General features: G+C 36.3%; 1 protein-coding gene across 1 annotated transcript in view; it reads left to right on the forward strand.

The window, feature by feature from the left end:
- The window catches only part of RALGAPA1 (Ral GTPase activating protein catalytic subunit alpha 1), a 276,187-nt gene that overhangs the window by 172,467 nt on the left and 86,354 nt on the right, over positions 1 to 17,366 (forward strand). Inside the window, exon 36 of the mRNA XM_028505505.2 lies at positions 14,814 to 14,937. Within this exon, the coding sequence (XP_028361306.1) occupies positions 14,814 to 14,937 (124 nt within the window). The remainder of the gene's footprint in view (positions 1 to 14,813; positions 14,938 to 17,366) is intronic.

Raw genomic sequence — 17,366 nt, forward strand, 5'->3', positions numbered from 1 at the left:
CCTTCCTTCATCTGCCTTTTCTATTTTTTACTTTTTTAAACTTTTTCCTAAATACCTACAAGTGAGACAAAATCCTGGATCTGTGAAAAGACCAAAGTTGAACCCAAAGAAGGGGCATCACAACAGCTGGGACAGTGAGATAAATGTCACTCTGCTATTACAGAGAACCTGCAAGTTATTGCATATTTGTATTATTATTATTTTTCCAGTGTTCCTACATCTTTTTTTAATAGTATTTTTATATCCCTCTTCTTTTTGTATAGTCTGCTTTGCTAGGCTGGATATATTGTATGACCAGACAGCTTTCCCCTGATATCTCTTTCTATACTGTATTACTAATCTACTGTCCTTTAACTCACCTGTGTCCCATCAGCACACTACTCGATGTTCTGTACTCCCTATTCTTGTTACCTAGATCTCATAGACTCTGTCATATGAATGTTGCCATAATATTATTGTAAATAACTGCTGTTCCATGCAATTGTAATTACCTCACAACACGCCCCCCCGCCAGATCTTAGCCCATTTCAAAGTTTCCTGAACTCTATTACTGTAGTGGTTAACTCTATTCTCTCACACACTACACCTATTTACTATCCTTTACTCTCACCTTACCCCAGAATCTGACCGCCCACAACCTCCCTGCTTTATAGATCCAACTCACAATCCTTCCTCCCCCAACAAGAGTCTTATCTTCTTTCCATCCTTTCTAAAAATCAGCTAGCTGGGTATAAGATCACGGTTAACACTATACATAGTCAAAGGATCTCCTATATCTTCCCTACTTGCTACTACTGAAAATAGCATAGAATTCTCTGTTGCTGTCTTAAACCATTTTGCCTCCCCCGTCCAACTGATAACAAAAAAGAATAGGTGGAGGAGGTGAACACCAGGATACTCACTGGAAGAGGAAACCCAACAGCAAAGGAACCACTAACAGATAACAGCAAAAGAAGGTGAAGGAGGGAGTAGTAACCACACAAACCTCAATCCAGGACCTATCTGGAAATACAACTAAACAGTAGAGACAGTACCCAATACAAACAACTGAACAAGATTTCTTTAAACCTTGTACACACAGAAGAACCAGCTTCAACACAACCTGCCCTCACCAGGACAACAAAATACGGAAGGTGGTGGACAGAGTGACCCTCATTTAACCAGCTGGTGGGAAGGAACCACCAAAGAAGGACTCAACAACAACCAAAACCAAAAGGCAAACACAAAGCCAACTTAAACGACAGCCCAAGACCAGTGAGCTTGGGAGATCAAGGAAACAGCACCACTGAAACTCACTGCTATTCTACTAAAGAAGTTCACAACACAAACCCAGGGAGCCAGAACAGATCAGTATAAGAAGCTGAGGCGAACAAGAAGAGTCTCACAAACAATGGGAAGACAAAGAAATAATCCCCAAATGAAAGGAAAGGAGGAAGCCTCAGAAAGAATGCTAAATGAAATAGAGGCAATTCAATTATCAGATATTGAATTCAAAGCAGTGATTGTCAGGAAGCTCAGTGAGCTCACAATGAGCTACCAGAAACTACAGGGAAGCTACAATGAACTCAATGAAAACTACATCAGCATAAAAAAGGAAACAGAAACTCTCAACAAGGGCCAAGAGGAAATGAAGAATACAATTTCTGAACTGAAGAACACAGTAAAAGGAATGAAAAGCAGGATCAATGAAGCAGAAGATCGGATCAGCGAGCTAGAGGACAAAGTAGAAGAAAACACCCAGAAAGTGCAAGAAAAGGAAAAGAGGCTCAGAAGAAATGAAGAGGGATTAAGAGAAAATGCAAGACAATATGAAACGTGATAATATCCGTATAATAGGGATACCAGAAGGAGAAGAAGAAGAACAAGGGATAGAACACCTATTTGAAAAAGTAATGAGGGAAAACTTCCCTAATTTGATGAGAGAAAAAGTCACACAAATCCAGGAAACACAGAGAGTCCGAATCAAGAGGAACCCAAAGAGGCCCACCTCAAGACACATCATAATTAAAATGGCAAAATTTCAAAACAAAGAGAAAATCTTAAAGGCAGCAAGGGAGAAACAGGAAGTAACATACAAGGGAGCCCCAATAAGGCTAACAGCTGACTTCTCAATGGAAACACTCCAAGCCAGAAGAGAATGGCAAGAAATAATCCAAGTAATGAGAACCAGAGGCCTGCAACCACGACTACTTTACCAAGCAAGGCTCTCAATCAAGATAGAAGGCCAAATAAGAAGCTTCTCAGACAAAAGAAGTCCAAAAGAACACACCTCCACTAAACCAGCTCTGCAAGAGATGCTAAAGGGACTGCTTTAAGGAAAGAAAGGAAAAGAGAGAGTGAGAGAGGATCACATGTACATAAAAGGCAATGAATAAGTACTTATCAATAATAACCTTAAACGTAAATGGATTAAATGCTCTGATCAAAAGACATAGAATAGCTGATTGGATAAGAATACAAGACCCACACATATGCTGTCTACAAGAGACCAACCTCAGGATAAAAGATCTGCACAGGCTGAAAGTGAAGGGCTGGAAACAAATCTTCCAAGCAAATGGACAGGAAAAAAAAGCCGGGGTAGCAATACTCATATCAGACAAAATAGACTTCCAAAAAAGGACGATAAAGAGAGACCCAGAAGGTCATTTCATAATACTCAAAGGAAGAATTCACCAAGAAGACATAAATATTGTAAATATATATGCACCCAACATAGGAGCACCCAAATACATAAAGAAAATCTTAGAGGACTTCAAGAAAGATATGGACAGCAACACAATTATTGTGGGGGATTTTAACACCCCACTATCAAAAATGGACAAACCTTCCAAACAAAATATCAACAAAGATATTGTGGCATTGAACAATACCCTAGATGAAATGGGCTTTACTGATATTTACAGAACCCTCCATCCCAAAGAAGCTAAATACACATTTTTTTCAAATGTACATGGAACATTTTCAAAGAATGACCACATGATAGGACACAAAACAAGCCTCAGCAATTTCAAAAAAATTGAAATCATACCAAGCAATTTCTCGGATCACAAGGGACTGAAGCTAGAAACCAACCCCAAGGAAAAAAACCCAAAACACACATCATGGAGATTAAACAGCATGCTATTAACCAATGAATGAGTCAAGATTGGTATTAGGGAAAAAATCAAACGGTTTTTGGAAACAAATGAAAACGAACTCACAACAACCCAAAACTTATGGGACACAGCCAAGGCAGTCCCGAGAGGGAAGTTCATAGCGATACAGGCCCACCTAAAAAAGTTAGAAATATTTCAAACAAACCACCTAACCCTATGTCTATAAGAACTCGAGGAACAACAACAAAGACAGCCCAGAGCAGGCAGAAGGAAGGAAATAACCAAGATCAGAGCAGAATTAAATGACATAGAGACTAAAAGCACAATTCTAAAGATCAGTGAATCCAAGAGATGGATCTTTGAAAAGATAAACAAAATCAACAAGCCTTTAAGCAGACTCATCAAGAAAAAAAGAGAGAAAACCCAAATAAACACAATCAGAAATGAAAGAGGAGAGATTACAACAGATACCACAGAAATACAAAGGATTGTAAGAAATTACTACAAACTGTATGCCAAGAAATTTTAAAACCTACATGAAATGGACAAATTTCTAGAAAAATATAATCTTCTAAAACTCAATAAAATGGAAGCAGAAAACCTGAACAAACCAATAACAGCAAAAGAAATTGAAGCAGTAATCAAAAAGCTCCCAACACACAAAAGCCCTGGACCAGATGGTTTCACAGGAGAATTCTACAAAGCATTTAAGGAAGAACTAACACCTATCCTTCACAGACTATTCCAAAAAATCCAAAAAGATGGAAGACTCCCAAACTCTTTTTATGAGGCCAACATCATCTTAATTCCAAAACCAGATAAAGACACAACAAAGAAAGAAAACTTCAGTCCAATATCGCTGATGAACATTGACGCTAAATTCCTCAACAAGATACTGGCAAACCGCATCCAACAGTACATTAAGAAGATCATACACCATGACCAAGTGGGATTCATTCCAGGTATGCAAGGATGATACAATATTCGCAAATCAGTAAATGTAATACATCACATAAACAAAAGCAAAGACAAAAACTACATGATCATATCAATAGATGCAGAAAAAGCATTTGATAATGTACAGCACCCATTTATAATAAAAACACTTGGCAAAGTGGGAATAGAGGGAGCATTCCTCAACATAATAAAGGCCATATATGAGAAACCTACAGCCAACATCATACTTAATGGGAAAAAACTAAAATCTTTTCCACTAAGAACAGGAACAAGACAAGGATGTCCACTTTCACCACTTCTATTCAATATAGTACTGGAAGTTTTAGCCACAGCAATCAGACAAGAAAAAGAAATAAAAGAAATCCAAATCGGAAAGGAGGAAACAAAACTGTCACTGTTTGCAGATGACATGATAGTGTACATAGAAAATCCTGTAGACTCTACCAAAAAACTGCTTGACCTAATAAATGAATTTGGCAAAACAGTGGGATACAAAGTCAATATCCAGAAAGCAAAGGCATTTCTGTACACCAACAATGAAACAGCAGAAGCAGAAATCAAGAAAAAAATCCCATTTGAAATAGCAAAAAGAAAAATAAAATACCTAGGAATAAACCTAACCAAAGAGGTAAAAGACCTATATTCAGAAAACTACATAACACTGAGGAGAGAAATCAAGGAAGACACAAATGGAAACATATACTGTGTTCATGGATTGGAAGAATTATCATCATCAAAATGTCCATACTACAAAAAGCAATTTACACATTCAATGCAATACCTATTAAAGTACCAATGGCATATTTCACACACATAGAACAAACACTTCAACAATTTATATGGAACCATAAACGACCCCGAATAGCTGCTGCAATTCTGAGAAAGAAGAGTAAAGTAGGAGGGATCACAATACCTGACACTAAACTATACTACAAGGCCACTGTAATCAAAACAGCCTGGTACTGGCATAAAAACAGGCACATGGACCAATGGAACAGAACAGAGAGCCCAGAAATAAACCCAAGCTTCTATGGTCAATTAATATTTGACAAAGGAGGCAGCTACATAAAGTGGAGTAAAAATAGCCTCTTCAACAAATGGTGTTGTGAGAACTGGACAGCCACGTGCAAAAAAATGAAACTTGAGCACCAACTTACACCATATACAAAAATAAATTCAAGGTCGATAAAAGACTTAAATATAAAATGTGACACCATTAAAGTCCTAGAAGAGAACGTAGGTAGGAAAATCTCAGATATTTCACGCAGAAACTTTTTTACTGACGTGTCTCCTAGAGCAAGGGACATAAAGGAAAGAATAAACAAATGGGACCTCATCAAAATTAAAAGCTTCTGCACAGCTAAAGAAAACAGTATCAAAATAAAAAGAGAACCAACTGTATGGGAAAACATATTTGCCAATGATACCTCAGACAAGGGTTTAATCTCCAAAATATATAAAGAACTTACAAGACTGCACTCTAAGAAGACAAGTAACCCAATTAAAAAATGGGCAAAGGACTTGAACAGACACTTCTCCAAGGAGGACATACAGAAAACCCAAAGACACATGAAACGATGCTCAATATCGCTGGCTATCAGAGAGATGCAGATTAAAACCACAATGAGATACCACTTCACACCAGTCAGAATGGCCATCATAAACAAAGCAACAAACAACAAGTGTTGGAGAGGCTGTGGAGAAAGGAGGTCCCTAGTGCACTGTTGGTGGGACTGCAGACTGGTACAACCACTATGGAAAGCAGTATGGAACTTCCTCAGCAAACTAAAGATAGATCTGCCTTTTGACCCAGCAATTCCACTACTGGGAGTATATCCTAAGAACACTGAAACACCAATACAAAAGAACATTTGCACCCCGATGTTCTTAGCAGCACAATTTACAATAGCTAGGTGCTGGAAGCAACCTAGATGCCCATCAGTAAATGAGTGGATCAAAAAACTATGGTACATTTACACAATGGAATTCTATGCAGCAGAAAGAAAGAAGGAGCTCCTACCCTTTGCAACAGCATGGATGGAGCTGAAAAGCCTTATGCTAAGCGAAACAAGCCAAGCAGTGAAAGACAAATACCATATGATATCACCTTTAACAGGAACCTAAACAACAAAACAAAAAAAACAAGCAAAATATAACCAAAGACACTGAAATAGGGGATAGTCTGACAGTGACCTGAGGGGAGAGAAGAGGGAATTTCAGGGGGGAATGGGTAGGGTTTACAGGAACAAATTTGGAGGACACATGGACAAAAACGAGAGGTGGGGGGTAATGGGGGGGGAGGGTTGGGTGGGTGGGCTGGAATGGGAGTAGGTGGGAGAAAACTGTACTTGAACAATGATTAAAATTAAATTAAAATTTTATTTTATATTGTGAACATTCCCTCACTTTTGATATTCTTCAAAAATATTTATTTATGATTCCACTTAAATTTAAAAAATTTTCTTGCTCTAGGATGGATTTCTAGAACTAGAATTACTAGACCAAAGCGTAAGAACTCATTTCAGGCCATATATGTTTCAAAATTGTTTTTTATTAAATACTAATTTCTAATGTTACCAACATTGTGTAAGAATACCTGTATAACTTCAACCTGGCCATATAAGTAAAATCACATAGTATCTGTCTTATCTGACTTAGCGTAATACCCTCTAGGTCCATCTGTGCTATTGCAAATGTTAAGGGTTTTTTTTTAATAACCAAGTAATATTTCACTGCATATATGTACCACATCTTCTTTATCCAATGGTCTATTGATGGACACTCAGGTTGCATTTATATCTTGGCTATTACAAATCTTGCTGCAATGAACATAGGGTTGCATATGTTTCTTCGAATTAGTGTTTTGGGTTTCTTCAGATGTATACCCAGAAGTGGAATCATTGGATCATTTTTTATTCTTTAAGGAACCTCCATACTGGTTTCCATAGTGACTACACCAAGGTGCAGTCCCATCCACACCACATGAGAGTTCCCTTTTCTTCACATCCTCTCCAACATTTGTTGTTTGTTGACTTACTGATGATTGTGTATATTGTACCAACCTTGCATCCAAAGAATAAATCCCACTTGATCATGGTGTATGAGCTTTTTAATATAGTTTTGAACTTGGTTTGCTAATACTTTTTGAAGATTTTTTGGATATATGCTTATCAGGAATAATCTATAATTTTCTTTCTTTATAGTGCTTTTACCTGGTTTTGGAGTCAGGATAATGCTGGCATCATAAAATGAACTTAGGAGTCATCCCTCCTCTTGAATGTTTTGGAATAGTTTGAGAAGTGTTAGTTCTTCCTTGAATGTTTAGTAAATTTTTCTTGTGGAGCCATCTGGTCCAGGAATTTTGTTTGTTGAAATTATTTGATCACTGCTTCGATCACTTCAGATTTTTTACTTCTTCTAATGCATCTCTCAGACTTATGCTATATTTAGGTCAGGGCTCAACCCAGTAAAGATAGCATCTGTGGATAGTGTGGGAGAAGGACTCAGCACAGGAATATTGGTGGTTGTGCACCAGCCCTCTCCCCAAAGCCACACAACCAAATCTTTTCTAGTATTACTTCAATTCACCCTGAGTAGCCATCCCTGCACCAGAGGCCAGGGTGAAGTGTCTCCCTGGACAATCAAGATTGTATATGCTGGCTCTTTAAGAAGGTTCCTGGGTTTCTATCACTCTCTTGTATCACCCTGGTGGATGGATTTCCTGCTGATTTTCACAGCCAGAGGTTATGTGGGCTTCTCTTCTTGGCTCTGGAACCTTGGGCTAGGGAGCTTAGCATGGGATTGATTCCCCTTGAATCTTAATGGGGACCTTATAGCTGAGATATCTCGCCAGATTCTGAACTGCCAAGTAGGTGCAGGGCCAGCCCTTTTTGCATCTACTACCCTTCTACAAGTCTTGATAAGCTGCTTCTGTATATCCTTAGTTACAAGACTTCTGTTCAGATAGTCTTTAGCTGGTTATTCAGTTTGATTGTTGTATAATTTACTTGTAATTTTGATTTTGTTCTGGGAGGGGGTGATTGTAGCTTCTCTCTACTCCTCTGTTCTCTTGGATTCCTCTTAGGGTTTGTTTAGGCTTGCGTGTGATTATTTTCTGCAAATCTCCTTTGTAAAAATTAAGCATATTTTTGCCTATATCCTTTAATTGCAGTGACCAGAAATTACACTACAGTGTTACATAGTTATAGTAAGAGTGAATATCTTTGGTTGCTGATTTAGAATAGGGACTTTTTATTATGCTAGGAAATAGCCTGTTTTCTAGAAGTTTTATAACGAAAGGTTATTAATGTTATTAGAAGCTTTTTTAGCATCAATTGAGATTTTGATATAATTTTGATTTAAGTAATTGATATGTACACTTTGTGTTTCAATATCACTAGATTACTAATATTAAATAATTCTTACATTCTTGGGATTAACTCTACTCGGTCTTTTGACTTCTTATTGTATTAATTTACTACAATTTTATTTTGAAATAGGGTCTACCTGTTAGCATATTCTGTAGTTAATTTTTGTCTATTATTACATTTGAATTTATGTGATAGCCCATTTTATAAAGTTATTCTTTGAAAATTTGGAAAAATAAGTAAAATTTCCAATTTCTTCCGTTTGTTTTATCATTATTAGTCTTTTCAGATTTTATTTTAGGTTTATGTCAATTTCAGTTATTGTTTTTTTTTACAGAATTCCATTTCATTGAGACTTTCAAAGTAAATAGTAAAGATTCATACATTCATAATTTTTGTTACATTTCTTTTCTTACTTTAGGTTTTAGGGGGTATAAATTTTTTCTGAGTATAGTTCCTGTCTATCCTTTTAGTCTCAGCTTAGACATCATTTTTTTTTTTTAGGATTTCATTTATTTATTTTTAGAGAGGGAAGGGAGGGAGATAGAGAGAGAGAGAGAAACATCAATGTATGGTTGCTGGGGGCCGTGGCCTGCAACCCAGGCATGTGCCCTGGCTGGGAATCGAAACTGCGACACTTTGGTTCACAGCCCGCCCTCAATCCACTGAGGTACGCCAGCCAGGGCGACAGACATCATTTTTTATGAAAATCCTTTTCCTAAAGTACTCCTACTTTTTTATCTTCTTCTGCAGGCTATGCTTGGCTCTTCATGTGTTCTCACAGACCCTTGTCGTGTCAGTTATCATCTTATTATTACTACTACTACTACCTACATATTCCTGTTGCTTCTTTCCAAAACAATTGTAATAATTCTCTAAGTAGTCTATGAGTTGTTATATCCTAACTCTTCCCAATAATAATTTATCATTAGTACTAGATAGTCATTTCCTTGAGAGTAAGAATCGTACCTCATTTGCTGTCTTGTTCACCATGTGTTCTCAGACCTCTTCCTCTCTATTGTAATATCCTTCTGAAGTTAGTGTCCCTACCATCAACTCTAAAGTATTGTCAGTCCACATCAGCCTCTTTGATTTATCTAATTAATTTAATTAACTTAATAGGCGTTTTTTAATCACAGCAGTTTCAGATTTATAAAATAATTTATTTCAAAGTACAGAGAGTTCTAGCATACCCTTTCCCTCTACACATAGTTACCCTTTAATTCATATCTTGTATCAAGTGTAGTATATTTGTTAAAGTTGATGAGCAATTATTAACATACTGTTATTAATTGAAGTTCATAGTTTCCAGTTCACTCTTTGTCTTATATATTGTATGAGTTTTGACAAATGTATAATGACATGTATTCACCATTGTACTATAATATGGAATAGTTTCACTGTCCTAAAGAAACCCTGAGTATTATAATCGCTTAAAAATTGGTAGTTGTCTACTCTTTTTTTAAAAAATGTTCTTCTTCCTGGCTTTTGGAACACTGAAAAGGAGTTGAATGAGATACTTTTAAAAGTGTCTCATTCAACTCCTAATTCTCTAATTATTTCCTGTTTGTCTTCAGTGGCTCATCTTCTACCTCCTACCCCAAACATAGTTATCCTTCTCATTGCAATATCTCTCATGTCTTCTCACCCCCATTCCTTTCTGTCCATGTATTCCTCTCTCTCTATCCTCAGTCATGATTCTGTAGCTGCTGTTGTAAATTTTTACCTACTTGCTTGCTACATTTCCAGGTCACTGTTTTTTGCCTAATCAGATCCTTCTGCTTATTTTCCCAATTGTGTTCAGAGGTGCCATTTCAGTCTCCCAGATTTCACCATTTTCTTTCCCTTAGCCTTAGATTTTCATAATCATTATTGTCAGTTCTTTCTTGTCTCCCCCTTTTATCTTTTACTCACCCTTTGTTCATGTCTTACTACTTCTTTATACAAGTTATAACAACTCTCTAAGCAGTCTGTGGGCTCTCATTCCAGGCTCTTCCCCATCTAGACAGTCCTCAGCACCAGAATAACTTTTGTAAAGTAAGATTTTCATTTTTATTCCTTAGTGACATCCCAGTGCCTGACCAGACTCTTTAGTCTAGAACAGCAGTTTTCAACCTGTTTCATCTCATGGCGCATATAAACCAATTACTAAAATTATGCACACACCAAAAAAATATATTTTTTGCCAATCTAACAAAAAAATAGATGTAATTTTGATTCATTCACACCAGACATCTAGGTTGTGTTGGCTGTTGTCATTTTTTAATGGACTATCTAAGGGAAAAGAGGTCAGTGTCCCTGGTTAAGTAGTCAGATATTGAATGTTTTGGAAATTGTTACAGCACACCATGTGAAAATTGCTGATCTAGAACTAAGGCCATACCAACCAACCTTGCCTGTTCATGGTTTTTTCACATTATCTTATTATTTTCTACTTCTTTATTCTGCTAAACTGCTTTCATTCTTATGTATACCTTGAATATATGGAGGACTTCTTCCTTGAGACAGCATAATTTTTTGATAGTCTGTATCAAATGAAACCATGAATTTTTTTGTTGTTTTTTTTTTTTAATTAAAGAAAACAGTTTTCTTTCTTTCACCAATACATGGGTTCAAATAAAAATCCATTCTACTCATGTAATATTAAGGCAGCTTTTGAGCTAAGCCAAGAAATGTAGAAATAAGCCTAACTCCTTATCTGGAGGACTAGCAAAAATATAAATGAAAAGTTACTTTGTTTATACTCTTATCTACCTAGATTATTTATGGATCCTTTATTTTCTTTGACTAAATGAACTGATTCCTGTTCCTCACGATTTAACCACTATTTTTACATTTTAAATCTCAAAATGATTTGTATTAGTATTTCTATTGCAGCATACATAATATACAGGGATTCAGAAGTGCTTATAACTTAACAGATTTCACTTTGAATTTTTCCGTAGTATGCTCATAACATTTTGCCAGTACTGTGCATGTTTTCATAGAATATTTGTAGTTTTAAATTCACTAATTTTATTTTTCTCTAGTAACTTTTTCTCATTCGCTTTTGTGGTGCATATTAATCTAATGAGAGTAGACCAAACATTTTAGCAGTAGTAGTTAGTAGAAAAATAAGAAGGAATGGTGAAAGATTAAGATTTGCTATAAAAGGCAGCCGAATTGTAAGAAGGACACATAATATGAAGGTAATTTCTCTTTTGCTTCTTCATTTTAAAGATTTATGTTCTATATTTTTTTCCATTATGGCACATAAATTTCTCTCAGATTTTGGATTTATATGGGATTAGGTGAACGTTTCTATCCAGTTCTTCACAGTTTCATCAATTATGATTTATGAGTTCTTACTGACAATCTTTTACATAGAAAAGTGAGAACATTGAGTTTTCTTTCTGCCAGGATCAGACTTTACATATAGATCATGCATCCAAGTTAAACTCTTAACTGCTTTATTGAAATGTAATTCACATACCATACAATTTCCTCATTATAGTGTACGTGTTTTTACAATATCCACAGGATTTTGTGTATAACACAACAGTCTAGTTAGACAACAGTCTAACTTTACAATATTTTAGCCCTTCAGAAAGAAACCACATATCCATTGTTAGCAATCCCCATTATACCAAACATCAACTCCAAACCTCCTGCTCTAGACAACACTAATCTTTCTGTATCTATATATTTTTCTGTTCTGTATATTTTATATAAAAGAGTATGTGGTCTTTTTTTATAGACTTAGCACAATGTTTTCAAAGTTCATCCATATTGTATTATGTCTCTATTTCACTTTTTTGTTGCTGAATAATTGTATAACCATACTACATATTGTTTATTCATTCATCAGTTGGTAGACATTCGTATTGGTTTTACTGTTTGGCTGTTACGAATAATGTTGCTATGAGTATTCATGTGCAGTTGTCATAATTTTATAGTTTTGTAAACTTGTTTTAGACCTAGTATTTAGAACTATGATTGATTTTGATTTGATTTTTGTATACGGTGTGAGGAAAGAATTTAACCTACACTTCCGTCTTGACCAAAAGTCAGAAAGTTAATTTTCTTGAAATAATTTAAGTGATCCCCTACTTGAAGTATATTTAGGCCAGCTTTCCAATCTTTCGCTATTACAGTCAAAGCTACAGTGAATAACACTGGACACATGTCATGTTGTACTTGTGAAAGTAGATCTGCAGGGTGAACACTCCCAAGTGGAACTGCAAGTCAGAGGGCATGTGCACTTTTAGTTTTGAAACCTACTACCCAAACTGCTCTTCACACATGGCACCAATAGTGTATGAGATATCTGTTTCCCTCACACCCTCTCAAATATATTCTCAAACTTTGTAATCTTTGCGAACCTGATAGGTGAAAACAGTATCTTAGTGTAGATGTTTTGTTCTGTTTTGTTTTAGTGACAAAGTTATTTTCTAGTCACATATCTGATTAAGTAAAGGAGAAAGTCTCAGTTTAATGTCCCTTTGATGTGAACACCTCTGTAACACTTGCTGATCTCTGTTTTTTAAAAGAAACTATCTGGAGAGAATGGAAAATTCACCTGAAGTTTTAAGAAATAATAAAAAGAGATCCCATGTACCCTTTCCCCAGATTCCCCCAATGAAGAACTGCATTACAACCAGGATACTGACATTGATAAGGTTAATAGAGGGAAAATTTTCATCACCATAATAATCCCTCCTGTTGCCCTGTTACATGAGCCACACCCAGTTCTCTCCTACCACATCTCCTCCTTATGCCCTGGCAATCCCTAATCTGTTCTTTACTACCAGAACTGTCATTTCAAGAGTGCTATACAAATGAAATTATATAGCATGTAACCCTTCCAAGCGTTTGGAGTTTATCCTGTTAATGATTTCAAAGTTTGATCCCACTATAGTTGAAAAACACACTATATGATTTCAGTGCTTTTAAATTGGAAGTTTGTTTTATGGTCCAATATATGGTCTATCTTGGGTACTTGAATATATGCTCTGATGTTGTCAGGCAGAGTGCTGTATGAATGTCAATTAAATTTTCTTGGTGATGGCATTGAGTTCTTTTATATACTTGCTGATTTCTGTCTAGTTCTCCCAGTTGTTGAAAGAGGGGTGAAGTCTCCATCTATAATTGTGGATTTGTTTGTTTCTCCCATCAGTTTCTATCAGCTTTGCTTCACACATTTTGCAGTTCTGCTGGTTGCTGCACACTTAGGATTGTTATGTCTTCTTGGTGGAGTGACCCTTTTTTGCTACACAATGTCCTGACTGTCTCTGGCTTCTTTGCCCTGAAGTCTACCTTATCTAATATTCATATAGCCACTCTGCTTTCATTTGATTAACGTTTGCATGATGTAACTTTTTCCACAGTGAGTTGCGTTTACCTACACCATCATCTTGACCCGATGTCCTGGTAATAGTCTTAATGTTTATCAGGAGAATGATAATGGTAGATATCCATGTAGTAGAATACTGGAATTGACAATCTAGCCACCTGTTTGCAGAGATGGGCAGCAAAGATAAAGAGGTTTTGTAACATGTAGTACATGTGCTCTGTTGCTTCAGAAGGCAGAATTGGAGCCGCATGGGAGCCACAAGGATCAGATGGTAGTTCACCTTTATTGGACATATCAAAGCCACTCACCCTCAGTTTGCCCCATCACCCTGGAGTGTGGGTGGGCGTGAGGGGGAGGCTCCATGCTCTCTTCTCAGATGGGAATACTGAGGCCCAGAATCCTGAGGTTTGGACCAAGGAGAAAAAAGAATACAAACAACCTTCTAGGAGAATGCCCAAAGTCACGCACAATCCTTCAAGGGTCGCACAGCCTGCCCCATTTCTGCGTCAGCCATCCGAAACCAGCTGCCTTTGCTCTTTTCTTCTTTTATTTCTAAAACAAAATTCCTTTAACTCTGGGATTCAGCCACATTCTATAGCAGGCAACTCTTCAGATTCTTCATTCGCTCAAACCTATGTGTCTTTCCTGATACACTTCTTCTTCACTTATTAACTCTTACTTACCTTCACCTATCTCAATACTACCATTTTCTTTAAGTTTCTCTCTGTTTCTCCAGTCAGAAGTAATCCTGCCTTTCTTCTGTACCAGTGACAATTTTTGAACTTTTATATTTTACTTACAATTACTTTTATAAGATTTAAATCATTTTATAAGATTTATAAACATATTAATACATACAAGTTTATGAAATATTTAATAAACATATTAAATAAGATTATTTATAAATCTTATAAACCTTATCTTTAAGATTTAAGACTTATAAGATTATAAGATTTAAATCATCTTTTTATTGCCATATACTTTGTGCATAGAACATAAATATTGGATGAATGAATGGATAAGGTAATGATTAAATGAATGGTATAATCTTTTGTTTTACAGCCGGGAGACACACAAGATCGCAGTATTTTATGTTGCTGAAGGACAAGAAGATAAACATTCCATTCTCACCAATACAGGAGGAAGTCAAGCATATGAAGATTTCGTAGCTGGTCTTGGTTGGGAGGTACTATTGTTAAATTAGACCAAATAACATTTTGTTTCTATTTGGAAGCATTGGTATTCCTTTTTTCTTTCTAACTTATTTTAGGAGCATTATATTAGGAGACTCAATAACTATACAATGGATTTGTTATTGATTCTGCCTTGTATCTCATCTGCAAAGACAGCAGCAGTTGACGTTTTGAATGGAAAGTTGTTGACTCTTTTATAATACAGTATGTTGTCAGAGAGTATGAAATGCATAGGTTTAGCGATGTGGATTTTCTTCACAGTTGTGACCACTATACTGGTAGTCTTCAAACTAAGATGTGAATATTCTTAGGACTATTCCAAGGCTTTTTAGGGGGCACGCCAACATGCTTAGCTGAGATTAGTTTCCAGATAGATTCTCAACTTTACTAAAATTAATGCCTTAGAATCCTTTTGCAGTCTCTTTCCTCTTTTTTTTCTATCCTTTATTTTTGTAAAAGAAAGGTTTGCCACTCGCTCACCCAAGTTTGACATTACCGCAGAAGGTTTGGCACCAAAAAAAAGATAGCTCATTCAAGAAAGCATGTTCCTGAGTGAGAGTGTCTCTGAAAGCAGAGGAATAAATATGGAAACATACTGCACTTTAGGTCTTCCTGGCAGCCAACTTATATCAAGGTTCCTGTATCAAATCTATCTTAGAATTATAACTCAGAAGTGAGGTATTTATCACAGAGATTTGTATTAATATGTTTATTGTAATTGAAAGATGAAATGTCAAGACATGTTCTAACAGGAAGTGAATTTGATGGGGCTGATTGATATGTCATAAATAGCAGGCATTTTATACATATTATATCAGCAAATTTATGGCTCTAAGATTTTGATGAAAATATATTTAAAGCACATATGTAACATATATTATACTAGAAATATATCTCTTAAACAGTTTAAACTTATGTTGAAAATTTTCTTTTTATTATTATTTTTTTTTTAATTTTAATCATTGTTCAAATACAGTTTTCTCCTTTTTACTCCCAATCCAGTCCCCCCTCCCACACCTCCCTACTTCCCTCCTATTACCACCCTCCCCTTAGTTTATGACCTTGTGTCCTTTAAGTTTGTTCCTGTGAACCCTTCCCACTGTCCTCTTAAATTCCCTCTACTCTCTTCTGTGGGCACTGTCAGCCTGGCCTCTATTTCAGTGTCTTTGGTTATATTTTGCTTGTTTCTTTGTTTTGTTGTTTAGGTTCCTGTTAAAGGTGAGATCATATGGTGTTTGTCTTTCACTGCTTGGCTTGTTTCGCTTAGCATAATGTTTTCCAGCTCCATCCACGCTGTTGCAAAGGGTAGGAGCTCCTTCTTTCTTTCTGCTGCATAGAATTCCATTGTGTAAATGTACCATAGTTTTTTGATCCATTCATTTACTGATGGGCATCTTGGTTGCTTCCAGCATCTAGCTATTGTAAATTGTGCTGCAATGAACATTGGGATGCATAGGTTCTTTTGAATTGGTGTTTTAATATTCTTAGGATAGAGTCCCAGCAGTGGAATTGCCAGGTCAAAAGGCAGATCCATTTTTAGTTTTTTAAGCAAGTTCCATACTGCTTTCCATAGTGGTTGTACCAGTCTGCAGTCCCACCAGCAGTGCACTAGGGACCTCCTTTCTCCACAGCCTCTCCAACACTTGTTTGTTGCTTTGTTTATGATGGCCATTCTGTCTGGTGTGAAGTGGTATCTCATTGTGGTTTTAATTTGCATCTCTCTGATGGCTAGTGATATTGAGCATCGTTTCATGTGTCTTTGGATTTTCTGTATGTCCTCCTTGGAGAAGTGTCTGTTCAAGTCCTTTGCCCACTTTTTAATTGGATTCCTTGTCGTCTTAGAGTGCAGTCTTGTAAGTTCTTTATATATTTTGGAGATTAAACCCTTGTCTGAGGTATCATTGGCAAATATGTTTTCCCATACAGTTGGTTCTCTTTTAATTTTGATACTGTTTTCTTTAGCTGTGCAGAAGCTTTTAATTTTGATGAGGTCCCATTTGTTTATTCTTTCCTTTATGTGCCTTGCTCTAGGGGACACGTCAGTAAAAAAGTTTCTGCGTGAAATATCTGAGATTTTCCTACCTACGTTCTCTTCTAGGACTTTAATGGTGTCACATTTTATATTTAAGTCTTTTATCGACCTTGAATTTATTTTTGTATATGGTGTAAGTTGGTGCTCAAGTTTCATTTTTTTGCATGTGGCTGTCCAGTTCTCACAACACCATTTGTTGAAGAGGCTATTTTTACTCCATTTTATGTAGCTGCCTCCTTTGTCAAATATTAATTGACCATAGAGACCTAGGCTTATTTCTGGGCTCTCTGTTCTGTTCCATTGGTCTATGTGACTGTTTTTATGCCAGTACCAGGCTGTTTCGATTACAGCGGCCTTGTAGTATAGTTTAGTGTCGGGTATTGTGATCCC

The sequence above is a fragment of the Phyllostomus discolor genome, chromosome 1, assembly GCF_004126475.2.
Source record: "Phyllostomus discolor isolate MPI-MPIP mPhyDis1 chromosome 1, mPhyDis1.pri.v3, whole genome shotgun sequence".
Taxonomy (NCBI): Eukaryota; Metazoa; Chordata; class Mammalia; order Chiroptera; family Phyllostomidae; genus Phyllostomus; species Phyllostomus discolor.